At 35.4% G+C, this 21,339-nt stretch overlaps 1 protein-coding gene across 1 annotated transcript in view; it reads left to right on the forward strand.

The window, feature by feature from the left end:
- The window catches only part of AVEN (apoptosis and caspase activation inhibitor), a 101,333-nt gene that overhangs the window by 75,472 nt on the left and 4,522 nt on the right, over window positions 1-21,339 (forward strand). Inside the window, exons 3-5 of the mRNA XM_032689822.1 lie at window positions 14,485-14,555; window positions 18,213-18,308; window positions 20,901-21,261. Coding sequence (XP_032545713.1) covers window positions 14,485-14,555; window positions 18,213-18,308; window positions 20,901-21,261 — 528 coding nt within the window. The remainder of the gene's footprint in view (window positions 1-14,484; window positions 14,556-18,212; window positions 18,309-20,900; window positions 21,262-21,339) is intronic.

A 21,339-nucleotide genomic window follows, 5' to 3' on the forward strand; every position in this document is an offset into this window, starting at 1 on the left:
GAAAAAAATCTTTCTCAACCACAATGAACTAACTCAATTACTGAAAGAAATGAGTGTTAATTGAACTATTGAACTATAGCTTTAATTTTCTTCCATACATTCTGTGATGATTACAAATTAATTTACAACAAGTAAACAAAAAATTTGCAGCAAGTTCCTTGATTGTTTATTTTTGTTAAGGGGTGTTCTAAGCAACCACCACCTCCAACAACTCCTGGGGTTTCCTTCTACTCAAGCCAGAGACCCTGGGGTCTCTTCAGCTCAGGATGAGGGATGCGGCTGTTGCTTTCCCATTTGCAGGGTCAACCAATAGTGAGGATAAGTCTGGCTTTCCACTGGGCTGATGGCTTCTATCTCCTAATTTTCTTGGAAAGTCTTGCAGTGAAATGCAGACACGATAAACAACAAGTTTGCTCATGAATTCAGTAGGGTGACGTTTTACAAAATTTCCTTGTGCGCATTTTGACAGTCATAGAAAGAAAGCTTCTTTCTAAGTTGATCAATTGCCAAACAGACCTTATTCTTCTGAACTTAATAAATTCAAGTGAGGATGATAATATTTTTCAAAATTTTCATTTTCAACTCTTGTGTCTTCATTTTTGTAGAACCAGAGAGATCCGTGGCTTTGCAGTATTTAAGGTTGTGTTTGTTTGCTTTTCTTTACCTTTTTTTCGTTTTTAGGTGCAGAACTGATAAATTACTAATCTTGCATACTCTGGTACTGTAAAGTATATTAAAAGACATTTCTAAAAGCGCAACAATCTGTTGATCACTAAGGCGATAGTATGACAATCCATTGTACCTTACTTCCTCCTAACATTAGTCCAGAATATTTTCCCACCTTTGAGGGTATAGGAATAGTTAAGTTTTAGTTTGAAATGTGTCTAGAAATATGTGATCTTCCCAAATTCTGCTTTTTTCTTATCCTTCCAAAGATTGCTAATCCCTAGTTCTGAGTCATTCATCAAAATCAGCCTTGCACTATGTCTAGCTTTGTTAATGATTCATCATGGATTTGATGTAAGGTAAGGAAGCTGCAGCTGGAAAGTTGGAGCAGTTCACCTCTCAAAACTGTGTATGAATAAAACACAAGTGAGCTTTGACGTTTCAAGAATGTTTTTAATTGAATTTTCAGAGAACCCTTGATACCCCTATATGTAATACAAAACTGAATAATTGCAGTAGTTAAACTGACCTGAACAAACTTATTTTTTTACTTGCAGATCTTAAGTGTTTTGTTTTGGGTTTTTTTCAGTGTGCTGTAGAATCCAGTTGTAAAACTATCACAGTCTCATTTTGCTTTCATCACCTTTTACAGGGTACCAGAAAAGTAGTCCATAGGACCCATGGTTGAAAACCACAGATAGAGAGTTCTCTGAGTAAAGAAATTAGGAATAGATGGAAATGTATTTAGTTGAGTTGAAACTCAACCTTGACATTTCATTTTTGTTTCCTTAAGCTTAAATCTCACTTTTATATATAGAGTTTGATTGATATAATATTCTAACCTTAGTAACTTTTTGTTAATGAATTGAACTTCTGCTGTATTCTGACTATTTTCTAGACAATGTGACAAAGTACTCTTACCTGAAAAGGCTCAGATACCTACCTCTGCAGTCTCCTGTTGCATTTTCAAACTGAAGGATCTGTACAAGTTTGCATAGGAAAGAAAAATGTAACTTTTTGTTTGGAAATGCACATTCAAAATTAAAACAAGCACTGAGAATATCTGGTAATTGTCTGTGTATTTCTGTGCACAGTGAAATAGAAATGCAATTTGACAAGGCAGAGCAGAGACAACTTAGTGCTTTCTGCATGATTCACAGGTCAATTCGTGCTAAAAAATTCACTGATTAGCAGCTGCTTATTACGTTCCAAGTAAGCTAGAAGGACTTAAAATACCACGGTCATGGTCAGAAATCTGGAAGAATTGATTTAAACAAGGTTAAAAGATAAAATAAACACCCTAAACAGGGCTAGAACAAACAGACTGAGGGGGGCTTAGCAGGGGAGGCCTTAGCGCAACATTAAAATACATCGTGAATTAATGTCCTTGGGGAGCAAAATTGTGCAAGCCACTTTTTTTAACTCTATAGAACTAGATCATAGAAAAAACTACAGATAACAACATAATGCAAGTAAGTTTAGTGAATAGCTATGATACAGATGATATTTCAGTTTAGCCTTATTACCAGAGATGTCACTGTCTTCAATATCTTAAAACCTGAATTTTTATATTCTTATGATGCTATTTAATAGTATGTCAATACTGTGATGGAAAATGAAATCTCCAAATGAATATTTCAAAATCAACATTAAAGTGCACATTTCAATTTTGTACCACTTGAATATAGAAGAAAATTAAATAAAAATCAATATTTTTGCATTTTTCAGACCAGCAAAACACTGCGTATCAGTGGTAAATACATAGCCCAGATGGTATTTGTCATCCAGAAAACTGTAATTCTCCATCGTGTATCAACTCTTCTTGTTTCTTAATTTGTGGGAGAACTGAAGTTCTTGTCAGAGAACTTGCATAAGAAGGCTGCAGGATTTGTAAATGGTATTATAAGCTGTAGAATGTGGAGTGCTGTAGAATGTTCAGCGCAAAGGCACAAGAGCAGAGGTCCACATGAGGGATACTGGTGTTTTCACTTGAGCTAACCCAATCTTTATTTACTTATGACAAATTTTTTCTAAAAACCCTCAAGGTACCTGATACAAAAGATGAGCAAAAGCTTGTATGTGGCTTCAACTTTCCTTTAATATGACACAAAGAACTGTAGAAAGTAAGTAGTTATCTTTCTACTTTTCACTTTACAGAAGAACTCATAATTTCTCTTAACACGTTTTGAAACTTTGCATTGTCCGTTCCTCTGTAGCAATGAGAAAACCCTGCTGTAGATAATCATAACTTTTTAAAAAGCACATTTTTGTACTTTTGGACCAAGGTCGTAGTGGTTTTCTAAGCAAATCCAGTATGCTGCTTGATTGTATTTTTGACTGGCAGTGAATGCTTACCAATCTGTTGTTAATTTGAATTTGATGTTCAGAACTCTCTGACAAGTAAATCACTACTACCTTTGGAGAATTATAAGTAACTTGCATATGAAAAGAAATACTTTCCAAGCTCTTGCATGCTTATAGAACTGGAACTTTACTGGATTTACTATTTGCTAATTGTAATCCCTGTAATTATATTAAAATATGAAAAGAAAATCCTCCTGTCTTGTTTTCTGAAGCTACTTCTCTTGTTTCATTGAACAAAAAAAATCTTGCAAGCTCATGTTAGTACTATGACTTGTCATGCCTTGCAGAACCCTTCATAAATACAAGAAAGCCAAGTCTCATACTCGCTGTATCAAACTACTTGAATATTTTTAGGCCTGTGCATTTATGCATGATTTATGAATACTTTTGAAAGATAGTCCCATAGACAGAGCATAATGTCCCACTTACATAAATAGTGGATTGTGCTTTAGGGAAGGATGGTACTAATTTGGATGTGATGATATTAAAAATATCCAGAACAGCATCATAAAGAATATTTATTGATTATATAATTACATTATTTGCTGTAAATGTTCTGTCAAATACAGAGTAAGGAATAAAACTGTAGCACTAAGAAAAATTTAGAATATTTATTTTGTTATGAAATTTTAATAATGCAAGAGGTATCCAATAATGGTGTGCACTTACCATTCGAAATTAAGACTGTCCTTAAATTCTTAAAATGGAAGCTTGACCAGTCAAATGTCAAAACTATTGTAAACTTTCATGACTTGTCTGCTATAAAAATTGGAGGGAAGGGGAACAGAGAAAGGCAAGTTTTCCAGTGTTTGCGTGTCATGTAAGAACTACAGATAGGAGACTGTTTTTCTCTAATTGTGTCAGTGTTATAATTGAAATTAAAAACTGTTAAGCTGCTTAAAATAAAATATTATGTTTGTTCATTTGTTTGCTCTAAGATTACTGTCGTGGGCTTTTTTGGGTTCATCTTTGAAAACAGAATTTTTTTCAGTGGAGGCGCAATGTGGAATAAAGGATTTTGTATACTCTTGCATTTGCTGGACAAGTAAGCTATGTCATGAATTTTGAAGTTTTCAGACCAAATATTCTGACAGCCTACTTACAGAAAACAGTAGTTATCCTAGTGTAAATTCATGCAATGCAACTGCTCTTAGTTAAGCATGCCAGTTAGATACAAAGTTCTCTTAGATGGAAAAGTGCAAGAATCTGGTCTAATGAATAGAGTGATGTTCTCACCCCCCAGATATAATACAGCAATATATTTCCATGCACTGTTTACACAAGAGGTATCATGAACAATAATCCAAATAAAGAATAATTACGAGGAACTTTGCTTTGATAGGACAATGGAAAGAACCTAGGCCAGTGAGTGCCATTCTGCAACATACCAAAATATGTTAACATGCAGTTTCTGATGTTCTTTCTTTTAGCTAGCATGACATAAAGTATTTAAACAGCATTAGTAGTTTTATTGTGTTTTTGAAACACAAATATTTTATTTTAACTGGAGACAACTTTCAGATTCTTAACAGAATTGAGGAGTCGTCTACCAAAAAAGCAGTATAGTGTAGTAGAGCACTCTGCCATGTTTAGGCCAGCAACTGAATTTTGAATCTGAGCTTTCTAATAACCAGTAATCTACCTAGCATATGGCATATTTTGAAATGTTATGTGGTTTTACATAGTAGGACAATTGTTATATTTGGATTTGGAAACACTGTAAAAGTTGGTCTTCATGTGTAATTTAGAAAAAAGTAAAACCTTCCTAATAAACTGCAGAAGTTCTGTCATCTATTAAGAGACATACTTTTTAGCTACTCAAAATACCAGAACCTAGAAGTGTAGGATGATGAATTACTTACAGGCTGCACTGTCTAAAGTTTGAGTGAGGGGTGCAGTTTCAGATTTAACCTCAGAGTTATTTGTCTCACTTCTGTATAAAACTAAAGTGTTCATCCAGTCTGTTACTTCCCCTTCAAAGTGGTTGTGTGGAGCTTAGAAGTACTGTCTGCCTCAGGGTCTCAAGGCAGTATTTTTGCTTAATGGAATGCATAGGAGTGCATCCTTCTCCCCTCTTCTGCATCCTCTGATGCCCATTCACTGTGGCTGCCACACAGTGGTTCCTGTCATAAGCAGAGCAAATCAGGGATCTTTTGGGATGACTGGCTTCCATTCTGATTGAAAGATGTTCCTCTTGGATTCTTTTCTTTTCTTTTCATTATGTCTCTTCTTTTCTCACTTACAAGCCAGAATATAGGAGTACCTTGTGCCAGCAAATGCAAATGGATTCCTCTTTTGAGTTCTCCAGTTTGATGTTATGCAAATTGTTGTGGATGGGAACCTTGCCATTTCTTCTTTTCTTCCAGTGTTGAATTTCAGCTTTGTTTCCTGCTGTGGACATACGCTGTACTGATATCAGCTGCTTCTTTGCTGTTGGAGAAAACGGGGTCTTCACAAAGGACCAGATCATTAGATTCCCTTAACCTGTCGATCTGAGCTACTTTTTCCTCTGGTGGATCTAGGCGCATCAAAATATATGAATTCTCTCCCTTTTGCCCAAAGGAGTTTTCTGCCCCTGTCTCTGGGGAAAATCACAAATTTCACCTCATTCTATATCATACTGATGCTACCAAAACAAAAACAAAACCAAATGTTGTTGGTCTTGTGTATTTATGCAGTAACTCAGCTGCATTTTTATTAAGTTATGGAGCAATCTTTTCCTTTTTTTTTTTTTTTTAGCCTTTCTTTTGAATGATGCTGCTCAAAAAACAGTATACTCTCTGGATTTATATAGTTTGTCTAATCTTGCAAGCTGGTTGCAGTGACATTTAAAAATCCCTAAGCATGTTATAAATTAGTGGCCTGAAAAAAATGACACTACAAAATGTCATAAAGCATCAGGAAAAATGTAAATATTTAAGGTGACTAGCTTAAACTTAATGAAAAGTTTAAGCTTAACCTATGGGGAAATCAGTATCTTCACCCTTAAATATCATTGTATTGTTTATTCAGTAAAAAAGTGAATATGGAGAAGATGGGATTTATACTTATGAATAACCACATCAGGTTACTGTATTTGATTAAAATTTTAAATCTACTTTTTTGTTCAATGCATTGGTTTAATATTTTGCATTTTTGTAGCGTTCTAAGAGCTTTAATAATGAAATCATTAATAATAATTACATATGAAAAATAGTGATAAATTTAAGAAAATATGGAAAAAAATTACAAAACAGAGAGAATCTGCTTCAGAGAGAGAATGGTGTTTATACAATTTCCTGTATGGTAGCATTGTCTGTTGTCTCCTTATACACCATGTAGATGTCAAATATGCATTGACTTGAAAGAACACTTAGCTACAGACTACAAATACATTTGTGAATTACCTACTTTTCCTCCTTATTTTTCCTGCAGAAAGATAGCTAATTAAGAGGCGGGTAGAGCTCTACAGGTGTAAAGAAAAATAGCTATTTGCTTTAATTTAATATTGGTTCTATTGAATTAGACCCAAGGTCCATCTGGAGACACCAGTTCAGGTAAGGCAACTGAACATGCTATATTATATGCTACTTTCCAAAATATTGTCTTGATCTGCAACAGTTTATGTTTGTGGGACTTCCTGAGCCAGATGTGGAATCTTTGTATTTAGAAATAGTTATCCTATATCCTTCCTGGCATGTTGTGGCGCCTGCACCATTTGATGGCATGGACTGCCACAACCTAGCTTCAAGTTATAAAGATTTCCTACTTTTTATTTGTTTTGAGTGCGTTACCTGCTGGGTTCATTTGATGCCTCTAGGTCTTCTGTGAGAAAAGACAATAAGTTAGTCCCTATCTACCCTTTCTATGCCTCTCACGGCTTTTAAATCTGTCACATTTCCTTGGTTGCCCTCCCTTGGTTTAAGTTACTAAATTACTTCTCATGCAGGATCTGTTCCATGCCTGCTGTTACATTCTTTGAGATTGGGCTTGAGAAACCCAACTCTGCACAGTATTCAAGGTAATGAGAGAGGTGTAATGATGTTCTCTGTGTTCTTCACTATTGCCTTTTTAAGAATTCCAAAGAGTTTGCTTCTTTGAGCACTGCATAGCACCAAGGTTCTGATTCAGAATGGTGCTGGTCAGCTCTGAACTTTCTTTGTATGGAAAGTTAGAATTGCCCCATTTTGCATTTTTGGTATTGAGTTTCATTTGCCATTTTAAAATCTAATTTTCCAGTTTTGTGAAGTTCTTATGTCATCCTTCACAGCCTACCTTCATCTGCACTACCACAAAAAACTTGGTATTATCAGCAAACTTCATTACTTAATTTTTCTCATCTTTTTTCCTCTTCTGTTTTAATTGAGGGAAGAGGTTAAACAGATACAACCCCAGAGAATTGCACTGGTGGTTTCTTTTAATGTGAAAATTGACAATTTATTCTTGTCTTCCTATTTTAAGGCAATTATTTATTCATACAAAGCCTCCTCTTCTTTTTGCTGAAGTCTTGGGTGGGAAAGGGAGTGGGATGTCAGTGAGAGCTTTTGGAAATGCATGTAAATTATATGAACTAGATCCTGCTTATGTGCAGTGGTATTTTACTTCTTTCAAGAAATTGTCTTAGATCATGCAGCAGAACTTCAAATGCCATGTTGACTCTCATTTGTCCATCAAAAACACTGAGCTGGTAGCACTGTCTTCCTCAGTCTCCCTTTGACTGTTTTCAGTATTCTCATGCTGTCATTTAGCTTTTTAAAGCTTTAAAGGCTTAAAGTAATTCCAATTTCTTCTGGATTTCATGCAGAAGCAAATGTACTACTGTTTGTTTTTCTGAACGTCTTTCAGTATAATTTTATTTGCTTGGTTTCCCTGACTCTTGTTAATCTCTGCTTTAGCTTTTAATAAAAAGAGTTGTTTGGGGTTTGTTTGTTTGTTTGTTTTCTTTTTAAACTGTTGTGTTCCTTGGCATTTGTTGGCTTAACCTTGCTCCTCATTTGAAAAACTGTCCTTGATTTCATTAGACTGCAGTTCCTTTGTATGTTAAATTAGTTTTGTTCTCAACAGACACTCTTGGTTCCAGAACCAGCAGTAATTTCCAGAGATCCTTCCTTCTCACTCCTTTATCTGTGACACATTTTAAATTTGAAGACATCATTTAGCCTTGATCAGATAATCCTGCTGTTGGGTCAGATTCACATGTTTATACTGTAAAATGTGACTAGTAGTACTGTGTAGTTGTGCCAGGGAATTAATTTAGAATATTGTTCTTTTTGAATCCTTTATAGTTTGCAGTGCGGACTACAAATATCCTTGATATCAGTATCCTATGAAGGCAGGCTGAAAGAGCTGGGGTTGTTCAGCCTGCAGAAGAGAAGGCTCTGGGGAAACCTTATAGCACCTTCCAGTACCTAAAGGGGGCTAAAAGAAGTCTGGAGAGGCACTTTTCACGGGCATGTAATGATAGGACAAAGGGGATTGGCTTTAAACTGAAAGAGGGCAGGTTTACACTAAGTATTAGGAAAAAATTCCTTACTGTGAGGATGGTGAGGCAGTGGAACAGGTTGCCCAGAGAAGTTTTGGATAACCCATACCTGGAAGTTCAAGGCCAAGTTGGATGGGGCTTTTGAGCAACCTGGTCTAGTTGAAGGTGTCCCTGCCCACAGAAAGGGTGTTGGAACTAGTTGATTTTAAGATTCCTTTCAACCCAAACCATTCCATGATGCTGTGTTTGTGCAGTGCTCAAGAATTTCTCCTGGTAACAGTAGAAGAATGTTATAAAAGATATTTTCTTTGAGATATGTCTTCTACTGGTAGTTAAAATTTTTATGCTGAGTGTTGCATAAGCCTTCTGGAGTTTGTAATATATATCTGTTCAACCTGCTGGTAAGCAAGGGAAGCGGGGAAAATTTAGGTTGTGTTAAAGTATTTGTGGTGAAGGCATGTTGTTTGGAAATACAGGTCATGTTCTTGATAAAAGACAGACTTTGCAGTGACTTACAATATACTGATCTTAATAGTATCTGAAGAAAACTAATAGATGTTGAATTCTTTCAGGGTCTTTTTGTTTTGTTTTAGTAGTCTAAGATTTTGAAAATTGCTATTACTCAATCTATGCTTGTGGCAAATTGTGTAAGTAGCACGTTGCAGCCTTAGTAATAGTAAAAGATAATAGTTACAGTGTGTGTTCTACGGAAGTAGAGAAAGTAAAAAATTAGAAATAAGTAAAGTTACTGGAACTGCCACGAAGAGTCTTTGGAATTTTTCCAGAAATCTGTTTCTCAGTATTATACACTTATCTCATTGTGAGAAAATTTGTATCTGGATAATAATCTGTTTATGATGTGTATAAAATTAATCATATTTTGCAGAACATACATTTAGTAGTGTTGGGGAAACATTTATTATGCATTTGTATATACGTAAGTCTGCTTTTGTAGGTGAAAAAAAAAGAGGAAAACTCTTATGTGTCCTATAAAATGAAATCTTCAGTAGTATTTATAGAAATAAAAATTTTTTTATACTAAATGAGCATTAATTGTAGACATAAAATGAATATCTGTAATATATATATGTATATGTATATCTATAATATGTATAGCAACCACACTGTGAGGAAACCCTGTAAGATGAAAAGACATCTTTTTATTCCGCTGATATTCCCAAGCACCCAGTCTGTAGTTCCTGCTGTTTCCATGCTGGTTTCAAAATCCTCGTGTTAGAGCAGGCCATGGCATGGATGGATGGATAGGATTCCTTCCTTGTGCTTTTTCCTCCAGTTTGAGAAATATTCATTTGCACCTAATTTATCCTAAAGGACTGCTAAGCTTTAGTTTGCTCTTTTTATTGTAAATTAACTCAAAATTACTGACTTACTAGTTGACCACCTTTTCTTTGGTCTATGGATTTCTATCTTCTCTTGGACCTTCTTCATGAAGTTTTGCACTATCAGGAAAAAAATGTGTTCCTTATCTTACCTCTGACTCCTCAAGAGAGTTGGTCCCTTTTATATGAAGCACTGATGTTTCAAGCATCATTCATGCCTTAACTCTGCAATTCAGATTGTTTTTTGCTGCAGAAAAGTCTTAGTTTGGAGGATTTTTGCCTTTTTTCACCTTAAAAATAACACATTTCCTTCTGCATTTCTGCAATCTATAAAGAAGACTGGTGGAACAGGCCCGTAGCTCATTTTGATATTACATCCTTCATAAATAATGACAAATTTATGATCAATATAGAGATAAAGAGATCTCTTGGGAAGGGAAGTTGCTTAAAATCAATTCTAAGGATGGACTTTATTTGGTGAGAATCTTCTTAATTTAGTAACTCAGGAAGAAATTTGACTAATGTAGTAAGTAGATAGAGGGTACGTTTTGAGATATTTTAGGTCTCATTGTTGATTTCCCAAAGTAGCTAAGTTGTAGTTTTCTGCTTTGGTTTGTTTGGGTCACCTGCATAGTGTTGTCATAAATTTATTGCATATTAGTTAACTAAGCAAACTTGTAGACAGAGGTTTGAATTCATAAAATAAAATAAATGGGAGATGAACAAAGCTTGGAAACCCCCAAGTTTATCTAAATCATTGGTTTTTATTTAGGAGAAAGTAAATTATGATTTAAAAAGTGAGTGTAGAGTCTTATATTTGCACTTATAGCACTTCCTGACATTATGGCAGTCTTAGAAGGATCATATTACATTGCTTATTATGTTATTCCCCCCTCCAATTTTAAATTCTGTCTCTAGGACTATGGAGTATTTTTCCTCTGTCTTCAGTAATGTTTTATGTGAATGAGAGAATTTTAAGTGAATAGAAATATTCCACAGATATGTCATTTTTCCTGCTGAAAACTGTTTTTCTTCAATTTTTTCAATTTTTAGACTTACAATTTCACAGAGTGAAAAATATTTATTATAGATTACAGGTAGGATGTGTTTGACTCTGCAATTCAATGAATATTTGTATTAAAGGATAATTGGACTAATGAAGCTGAGAAAGATACATTCTATTTAAAGAAATTGATTTAACTTCAAAGTATATTCAAGAGATAGGAAACCATGGTGGTTTAGTTCTGCTGTTTTCATAGTAATTTTATATTTTAAACAATAAAGAATATTAAGGCTTATTATGACTGCTACCAAAGGCAGTGCATGAGGTTTACTTGAATGCATTATTTTTATCTACACTGTATTTTAAGGCCGAGTGATACTTGTAAGTAACAGAAAAACTATTCGCATGAAGAAAAATATTTTTTTTATGCTGGAAGGAACTCAGAGTCATTGCAAGACATCTGATTAGTATTCATGACATAAAAGGAAGTTATTTTCAGGGTAAAGGAATTTGTGAAAAGATAATTGGTTAGACCAACATTCTCGTTAACTTAATTTGCATTAAATATGCTATTTTGAATTGTAGTTATTCTTTTCCATTTGAAAGGCATACTTTGTTAACTTATTTAAAGAGCCTAATTAAACTACAGTTTAAGTCATACCCTTTAATTCAGCAATACAATATCAAACTCTGCGCATCTGCGATTACCAGCTTTGTGAGTGTGGAGAATCATAAAGCAGTTCTTGATTCCAGTGGATTTTCCTGATGAAGTAGGTTGGTTTAGCTGCTTTATATGTGGTCATTCTCAGATACTGAAAGCATTTGACTAATCCTTTACTTTAATTTTACTCCTTTATAAGAGCAGAGAAAACTCTTATTCCTTCTGTGGTGCAACATGAGAAATTAAAGCAGTCTTGGGGATATTGGAAGAAAGTACTTATGCTTTTGTTCTAATAGTAAGAAGACTTCGAGGATCATTTTGTTTAATTATTTTTCAGTAGAACTTCTTCACATATGTAACTAAATAGAGCCTTTAAAACGTGAGCTGTTAAAACATAAATTAATTTGCACATTCTAGTACACATTTTAAAATCATGAGACTGAATTTGTATTTCTTTGATTTTCAGCATTACTTACTACATATTAGCAGTATTCTAGATATTTTGAAACGGGGGTTTATTTCCTCTTGTGCTGTGTGTAATGAATAGGAAGGTGCCTTTGTTAGCAGTGAGATGACTGTGAGTGCTCAAGTTAAGTATTTGCATCTGCAGATAGAGACATAAAGATACCGGGTCTAATTTTTCAACACTGCTGAGCATACTAGCCATCTTGAAACCTGGTATTTGTATTGTATGAACTAAACATTTGTGAAATTAGCCACCTTGTTAGATATCTAAATGTTAATTTCAATGCTTAATTTTCATTATTTGCACTTGTACTGTTTGGCACTGGTTGTTTTCAAAATAGTAGTGGCTGTAGACATTGAATGTAAACCAAAACTGAACCATGGTGGATAAAAGTAATGAAAACACAGAAATGCAGCTTCAAGCTGGACATGGTAATGGTCTTAAATATCTCTACAAATATTCAGCTGAGAATGTCACTTTCTTGCTGTAATGGTTCAGAAGATTACAGTAGTGGACATGCAAGTCAGACAGTGTGATTAGTATATGAGTACTTTTGCATACCCAGTGACCAGACATGAAATGCGATGAAGTAGAAATTTAGTTTAGATACTAAAAAAAAAAAATAAAAATCCATGGCCAATCAATTTTAAATTCTGGCTGGGAGATGGTTAGATCTCCCTTTTCTTATTATTTGGCAAAGAAATATGCTAATTACTGTGCCATTTTCCTGCTTATTCATTTTGTTTACAAAACAGGAGTTAGCTAATGCTTGCACTATTGAGTGAATTGCTGAAAGGCTGAGCTTCCCTACATTCTGGGACAGGCAGACAATGGCAAAGAAACCAGTTGTGGAGACAGCACATTTTATGTTTGGATTTTGTCTGCAGGATTAAGGGCATGATTCGGGAATTGTCGAAGGTATGAATGGCAGGATACTGAGAGCCAAATAGAAGCTAAATGCTCACTTGTTGATAAAGCCATTGAAAACTTCCTCTAGCACATGCATTCTCTAACAGAGATTAGGAAAGAATAAGCTGTTGCTTCTAAACGAACTGCTGGAATAAATCATAGTGACTTACATGTGATCACAGAATGGGTAAGGTTGGAAGGGACCACAGTGGGCTGTCTGGTCCAACTTCCCTGTTCAAGCAGGGTCATCCCAAAGCACATGGCACAAGATTGCATCCGCACATGTTGAATATCTCCAGTGAGGGAGACTCCACAACCTCTCTGGGCAACCTGTTCCAGTGCTCAGTCACCCACACAGGAAAGAAGTTCTTCCTCAGGTTCAGATGGAGCTTCCTGTGCATCAGTTTCTGCCCATTGCTTCTTCTCCTATTGCTTGGCATCACCTAGAAGAGCCGGGCTCCATCCTCTTGTCGCCCTCCCTTCAGATACTTATAGACATTGATGAGGTCCCTCTCAGTCATATCTTCTTGAGGCTGAACAGGCCCAGCTACCTCAGCCTTTCCTCATAAGAGAGACCCTTGACCAACTTAGTAGCTCTGAATTCTCAGGATCAAATTTCATCTCTTTCACGTAATATTTCAAGGTGTTTTTTTTCTAACAGAGGTCCTGAAACAGCTATTTGTCCTTAAACTGCACAGTCTAAGATGACACATGTCCCATACTCTGCATCAGTGATGTCTGTGCTTTCTGTTTCTCTAGACCTTTGGCCATCATCTTGCAACCCGAATCTTTCATGTTTCCTCTGTCACAGACCATACTGATTTTTTTGAGTTACTGGAATTCTTATATGTTTTTCTCAGTAAATAATTTATAGGACTGGAACTGTCTTTTGCAACACAGCATGGTACTGCAATAAAAATATCACATTTAAAAGAAAATGATAATTCAACAACCCTTATAGTTCCTGATGGCTTGAAGGAATGCTGTAGGTTAGAAGATCCTGTAACTAAGGTTATATGTGTAACTTAATTAGTCCTATTTAAGGGTTTCTTTTAATTCAGTCCCTCTTGTATATGAATTGGAATGTGGGGTTCAGTGCCTTTTTTTTGATGATTTGCTGGAGTAGGGACTAGTTCAAGGAAGAGAGAGAATTTAGCTACCAGACAACAAGAAGTCTTTATTTGGCTTGTACAAAGCGATTTCATAAAATAATTTTAATCCATTTTAAGAAATATTTGCATGTCGGTAAGAGAAGGTCTATAGCACTTTCAAAGTTGTTCATAAGAAATTAACTCTGTGAATACTGTATGTATTCTTAGTATGTTGTCCAAATTGGAATTTTGAGTGAAAATCTTGCTTGTTGACATGGCACCTAGCACCTGCTCATTCAGTTTTGAATTTGTTGCCCCTTTTTCAGTACTGTTTTGCAAATAAGTTATTAAAATTTCTATAGAACTTTGACATAAATAAGTTTAGTATTGTGAGCAAGCAGCATTAATATTAAACACAAATTTGTTGAAGACAAATTTATTGACTTTATTTCTTTAGATTGGAAACTTCAGAGAAAACTTGTTAATTTTTTTAAAATAATTTTTTTTAATTTCTTTTCTTTAGGAGATTCCTTTACACAGTTTCGATTTGCTGACGAGAAAGAATGGGATAAAGAAAGCATATGCCATAAGCAGGTAACACAATTACCATTCAAATGATTTTATATAGATAATCACCTAGGACAGAATATCTAGGCAGTTGTGCTTTCAGCAACAAACTGTTAATGCAATAATAGCGTTCTTTATTGTGTATATTTTTATTAACTTTTCCCTGATGCTGGAGGCTACTGGGCCTTGTCCTTTTTTTTTCTGCTGAAGACTAATCAAGGCTAGGTTTTTAAGTGATGTTGGGAGGAAAAAACAAGAAATCTCTCCAGTGAAGAGAAAATAAGAAACTGTCACTTTGCTTTACTGACATAGTACGTCAGCCTTCTTTTTTCATCTGTATTCAAGAGAAAAGAGTTTAGTAAAATGACTGTAACAAAGCCCTTATGAGTCTCTTCATATATTGAACTATGAAATGTATTTTAGTTCCTTCAAATTCACAGTTCTTATCCTCTGGTTGAAACTTCATGTCCTAAATAATTAGGGCACCAGCTAGATTATTTGTATGTGAATTTTTTATGCTTGAATAAAAAGGAGCGCATCAATAGAAGTCTCCTGTTTTCTATATCAGGATACTTGAAAGTGTCCCAATCTCTGCAGCTGTCTTCCTCATATAAGTCACCTGAATTATTGCAAGATAAATGCTTTTGTCTTCCAGGCTTTTCTTAAAATTGCTGTGAAACTTTGCTTAAGTCTGTCTTGAAACATGCATATGTATTCAAATTCTAAAGATTTGCTATTTCTTTTCTAAAATATTACAATATTCTAAAATATTACATTAATTATGCCCTGGGAAGTGATATTTAAAGGTACTTTAGGGTTGCAAAGTCAAATTAAAGTGAGGAAATAAAACCAAATGCAGCATTTGTTTAAACCACCACCTATCTTTCAATGACTGTATTTTTTCTTATCGGTTCTTCTGCTTCTAGTGTGCAGGATGTTGTCAGTAATCAGAATATTAATTTCTTTTTTATTTCCTCATAGTCTTGTCATTATAGCATTTAGGTGATTTGAACACATTAATTCCTGAATGGCTAAAGCCATTGTGAGAAGAGTGAAATTGCATGTTGACAGTGGTTTTCACAAATATTCTTCTGACTACCAGTAATGAGACTGCACAGTTCTGGTCCCATGCTCTTACTCACTGCAAAGTGTGCTGTGGTGGGCACATTCTTCTGCCTCTGTCCCTAGGAAACTGTAGTAATTCATTCTGCCCCATCCAAAGTAGTTATTTCAAACTGTTTCCTGTCTTTCACTGTCCTTATGTCACTTTGAAATAGTTTACTGCACTAGTCACAATTACCCTTCCTTTGAGTTCTTATTTTAGTCCAGAATCCAGTCCCAGATGGTTTGATAATATCATCTAATTTTTCACATTGTCTTTGGTCTTTAGCCTGGTATCTCCTTTTGCTTCTGACCCATCTTTTTTCCCTGAAAGCCAAATCCAAGTATAATTTTCACCCTACATCATTCATACCATTTGCCAAATTCCTGGTCTTTGCTTCTTAGTTCACATCTTTCTAATTCTTTGCCTTCTATACATTATGTACAGGATTAGAGAATTGTAAACTGAAGTGAATTTATTATGAGGGAACAAAATAAAGAGAAAAGATATAAAAATAGTTGCAGAATGACTAGATATTTCTCATTCCCTACTGTTTGTAGAAAGCAATGGCAAAGCATCAGTTTCAAATGAGGAATGGAAATGTAACAGTGACATCAACAATAAAAAAAAATTCATTTTATTAAGAATACTATCATTCATTGCTACAAAAAGTATATTTGGATTTTCTCCATTGTATATTGATAAAATACAATAAAAACATTTCAGAACATAGTCTGCAATTGAAAGATCAAACAGGTAATAGTAATTTGGATTTTTCAGTAAAAAATAGCAATTCCAGCGACAAAGTATGCCTCTGTTTATTTTTTTGAACAAATAACTACATGTGCCATGAAGTGTTCATAATTCATTAAATACTGCTTTGATTCCTTTGCTTTTTATTACAACACCACTTTTAGTGAAGTCTCTACTTGAATATCAAATTTCTTCTTCTATTATGTTGTTTTTCCGAATTCCTCTTTTCCTTCATTCTCAACTCTTCCCTATCTCTAATTTTAACCTTCATTTGCAATGTTCATTCTTGTTAATATTTTTGCAAGTTACATAGCTCTTCTCAAATGCACTTAAATGTTATTCAGTGACACTTCACTTTTTACAATTTTTTGTGTTACCAGATTCATACAATTTCCTTGTCTTTTGTAACTGTGCAGAAACCATATTTGATCTTCAATATCTGTCAAAATAACTGGGTTTTCTGAAGATCTGATTCATTGCTGGGCAACAAGGCTTGCTTGCTGAAAACTTTGTGAGGTTACTTGCACCAGTGAATCATCTTTGATGGTGATCACCAATGCATTGTAAAATAAAGTTGTTGGTAAAGGAGAGAAATTCTAACCATCAGATATTTGTTTGATCCTTTCACTGTTATTACTGGATACCAGAACCAGAATTTGGATAAAAGAAACTGTTAAATCAACTGCATTGCTTCTTTTTTTTAATTTATTTTAATTTTGCGAGTATACTGTCAGAACACACTATGTCTTTGATTTATTTTTGCTAGGCTTGCAAATGTCAAAAGCCATCCTATTGACTGGCTTTTGGAAGCAGTGTGAATTTCTTTGACAACTCTCTTATGATACGGCACAAAACACTCTCTCCTAATTTATGAGTATTTGGACTTCTAAATGTCTGTGCCAGTCTACATCATATTGAGAAGGACAAGATTTTATCCCTTTAAGTGAGATTTGGAAGCTGCTTCTCTGCTTCCATGAAAATGAGAGTATAGACTGAACCTAAGCATTTTGTTACCAGATTTTAAAATATGTGATGGATATCAAATTATTTTTTCATCAACAGTGAATGTGCTCAGAATGTTCTTCTATACTGTGAGCTTGAAATCTGTTTAAGATTACTGAAGTCCGGGTTGTTATGTAAAAATGTCAAATATTGCTGGTTCATTTTGTGTAAATCTGTTTTTAAAAAGGGGTCAAGAGAAAATGGAGCTTCAGTAACTGTCACAGTAATAAGTTGCAATTTAGCAGCAGTATAATTGAATATAATTTTAGAAGTGTTTGTAACTATATACTTTGTTGCTTTTGTAATTATCAAAACATTTTTAAAAATCTGGAACTATAAAAAGGCCCCTGTTTAGCCATTAAAAACAATATAGCTACACAGGAACTATGGGTTGATTGCTTAGAAAACAGTAGCAACTCACTAAAGAATGTCATTTCAAACCTCATGAAAGCTTCACAGTTTAAAACATGTTTCAGTTGGAAAAGCTTCTTATGACATTGTCCTAAGAATGACTGAACTATTCTGAACTATTTCCGATTTTGGACTTTCAAGGCATTGTCTAAGGAGTATTCAGTTTACAGCTTGTTTTTTAGCTGTAAGTTATTATTTGCAGTGTAAGTGTTTATATGGTAATTTAGCCAAACTGCTCCATACAAGTGTAATTTAAACTATTAATTTGTGTATTTCATTAGATTGTTTTCCAGATTCCTCAAATAAGTGGAACAGGGGAATGTAATAGATTAAAATTATTAGATTTTTTTGTTTGTGTTCTTTTTGTATTTGGTTTTTTTATTCACAAGTATACTGTGTGTTAAATTATATTTCAGTTCTCTGCACTTTCTATTGACTGCCAGTCTTTGGTCCAGGCCCTTCAGGAATTGCCTCTACATCTGAAATTGAATGTAGCTGCTGACCTTGTACAGGTAATGCTGTGAATTAACACTAGGAAATGCAAATATTTTAAGAGAAAAATCTATGCAAGAATGATTACTCTTCAAACGTAAGTACAGTGTATTATGTAAGTAAATATATTCTGTTAGACTGGCATGTCAAGTGGCATGTAATGCAGGTTACCCCTCTATCAGCACATTTTTTGTGCTTACTTGACTTTAAACAAAATGGTTGAATGTGCAGCATATTAGATTTGAATTCAGGTATCAGAGTTTTTGACATGGAATGATTGCACTATTTTTTTATTTTTTTCTTTTGTTAGCAGCTGGTTTTAGTTGCACCAAAATTTTGAAAGTGTTTTCACGTTCTTTCCTGTTAATTACTTTAATTGTGATTTAATGTTCTACATAACTAATATCAACATACATGTTTTTTTACATGAATTGGTCTTACATCAGTGTTAGAACAGGTAGAACTGTCAGTCATACGGGTGAAGAAAATATTATTTATGCTCCAGTGGCAGGGGGAAGTAACAATATTATTAAAAAATATTTCTTCAGATTGTGAAAAAGAAAATATTAATGTAAGCGCAAAAGAGCCAATGAGAGTTAAATATAAAAACAAAGTTCTTAAGATCCATCTGCTCAAGCAAGGAAAAACGTGACTCTTATAGAAGGGTCTGTTTGGGGTTGCATGAAGTGCTTCTGCAGCTGACACTATGCTCTTTGTTAAAGCAGCTCAGGTATGTCTGCAGATGTGATGGCTAAGGGAATCGGCAGATAAATGTTACTTTCACATACAGTTTTCTTTTTAGGAGTTCTAGCCATGGTCTGTAACTTTTTTCAGGGTTATAAATTGATAAATTGTTTGTTATGGCATTTAATCTTTGTCTTGTCATTCTGACCAGGGATGTGGTCATCAGTTATGCTGCAGTGTTTTCAACGCTAGGGCATCCTGATAAAAGCTGAATCTGTTACACAGTTAAATAATGAGTTGCCATTTCTGGTTTCACTGTTTGACAATGTTTTACAGTTTAGTTTCATTTTTAAAAATATATGGCTATATACTATAACACTGGCTAATTGATTTTCAGCAACCTGTAGTATGGTTTTGTTCAAGACTAGAATTTTGGAGGGATGACCTAACATGGGATGATGTTTCTAGCCAAATTCTGACTCCAGTTATTCCAAAATTCAGAGTATTGATGGGATTTCATTATAGAAGAATTAAGGAAAAGTAATTTTCCAGGAAGTGCAAAGCATTTAACACTGTCCCACACTACATCTTTGTCTCTAAACTGGATAGACATGGATTTTATACATGGGCTCCTCAGTGGAAAAAAAATTGGCTAGATGGTCACACACAAAGAGTTGTGGTCAGCAGCTCATGTCCAAGTGGAGATCAGTGACGAATGGTGTTCCTCAGGGGTCACTACTGGGACCAGCACTGTTTAACATCTTTGTCAGTGACACACACAATGGGACCGAGCGAACCCTAAGCAAGTTTGCTGGTGACACCAAGATGTGTGATGTGTTCTACACACTGGAGGGAAGGGATGGGCCATCCAGAGGGATCTTGACAGGCTTGAGGGGTGGGTCTGTGAACCTCATGAAATTCAACAAGGCCAAGTGCAAGGTCCTGCCCCTGGGTCAGGGCAATCCCAAACATGGATACAAGCTGGGCAGAGAATGGATTGAGACCAGCCCCAAGGAAAAGGACTTGGGGGTGTTTGTGGACAAGAAACTCAACATGACTCTGCAATGCACACCATGTTTCAAAGGAGACCTGACCAGCAGGTTGAGGGAGCTGATTCTCCCTCTCTACTATTTGCTCTTATGAGACCCCACCTGGAGTACTGCATCCAGCTCTGGGGCACCCAACAGGGAAAGACATGGATCTGTTAGAGTGAGTCCAGAGGGGGCCACTAAATTGATCACAGGGCTGGAGCCTGAAGACAGGCTAAGAGAGTTGGGACTGTTCAGCCTGAAGAAGAAAAAGCTGTGGGAAGACCTTCTAGCAACCTTCCAGTACCTTTAGCGAGCCTACAAGATAGCTGGAGAGAGACTTTTCAAAAGGACATGTATGGATAGGACAAGCGGAATGGCTTTAAGCTGAAGGAGGGTAGGTTTAGATTAGATATTAGGAAGAAGTTCTTTACTGTCACAGTGGTGAGACACTGGAACAGCTTTCCCCGAGAAGCTGTGTTCTGCCCATCCCTGGAAGTGTTCAGGGCCAGGTTGGATGGGGCTCTGAGCAACGTGGTCTAGTAGAAGGTGTCCCTGCCCATGTCAAGGGTGTTGGAACGAGAGGATCTTTAAGGTCCTTTCCAAACCAAACTATTTGATGATTCTATGAGTATTTGTGAAACAATGGAATTTGCTGATTTAGCATACCGTCTCATATTCTGTAATAAGGGATAAAAGGACCTTGTATTATGCATTTGCTTCTGTAAAAGTATCGTCCAGATAACTTTACTTTCACTTCTGAACTGAATTCTGCTCAAGTTCACTGTACCTTCTGAAGTGATCAAATATAGGAAGTATGAATTACAATCCAAATTAGACAGAATAATAAAATTAGATAATAATCATTATAAAGACTCAAGTCCTTTCTTATACTCTTAGGCATCAACACCTGTAGAGCTCCCACAGATGAAATCTAAAATTTTTGAAGATGTCAAGAGAAGAGATCAGCTGCTCCGACAGTCTCCAGCTCAAAGTGACACCCTATTGGTCTCCCCTCCTGTTGGTAATTCTGTTGCTACATCAGAGCCTGGAAGTAAAAACGGCTCTAAGGCAAATGCAAGAGAACCATTTCAAAGAATCCACCCACTATCAAAGCAAGAGACTGACCATTTGGATGAAGAACTGGATCTTCTCCTGAATCTAGAGGCTCCCATGAGTACAGGAAACAGACCTGTGTCAGGCACATTATCCTACAACATATCAACTGAGAAAGATTTGAAAATGGATTGTAAGGAAAGTGGTAAGTTTTCTCCCCAGCATGCTCTTATTTAATTTCCACTGCTCTCTGTTTTTGAATTCTTGATTAGCCACTCAACAA

The sequence above is a fragment of the Chiroxiphia lanceolata genome, chromosome 6 (assembly GCF_009829145.1).
Source record: "Chiroxiphia lanceolata isolate bChiLan1 chromosome 6, bChiLan1.pri, whole genome shotgun sequence".
NCBI lineage: Eukaryota > Metazoa > Chordata > Aves > Passeriformes > Pipridae > Chiroxiphia > Chiroxiphia lanceolata.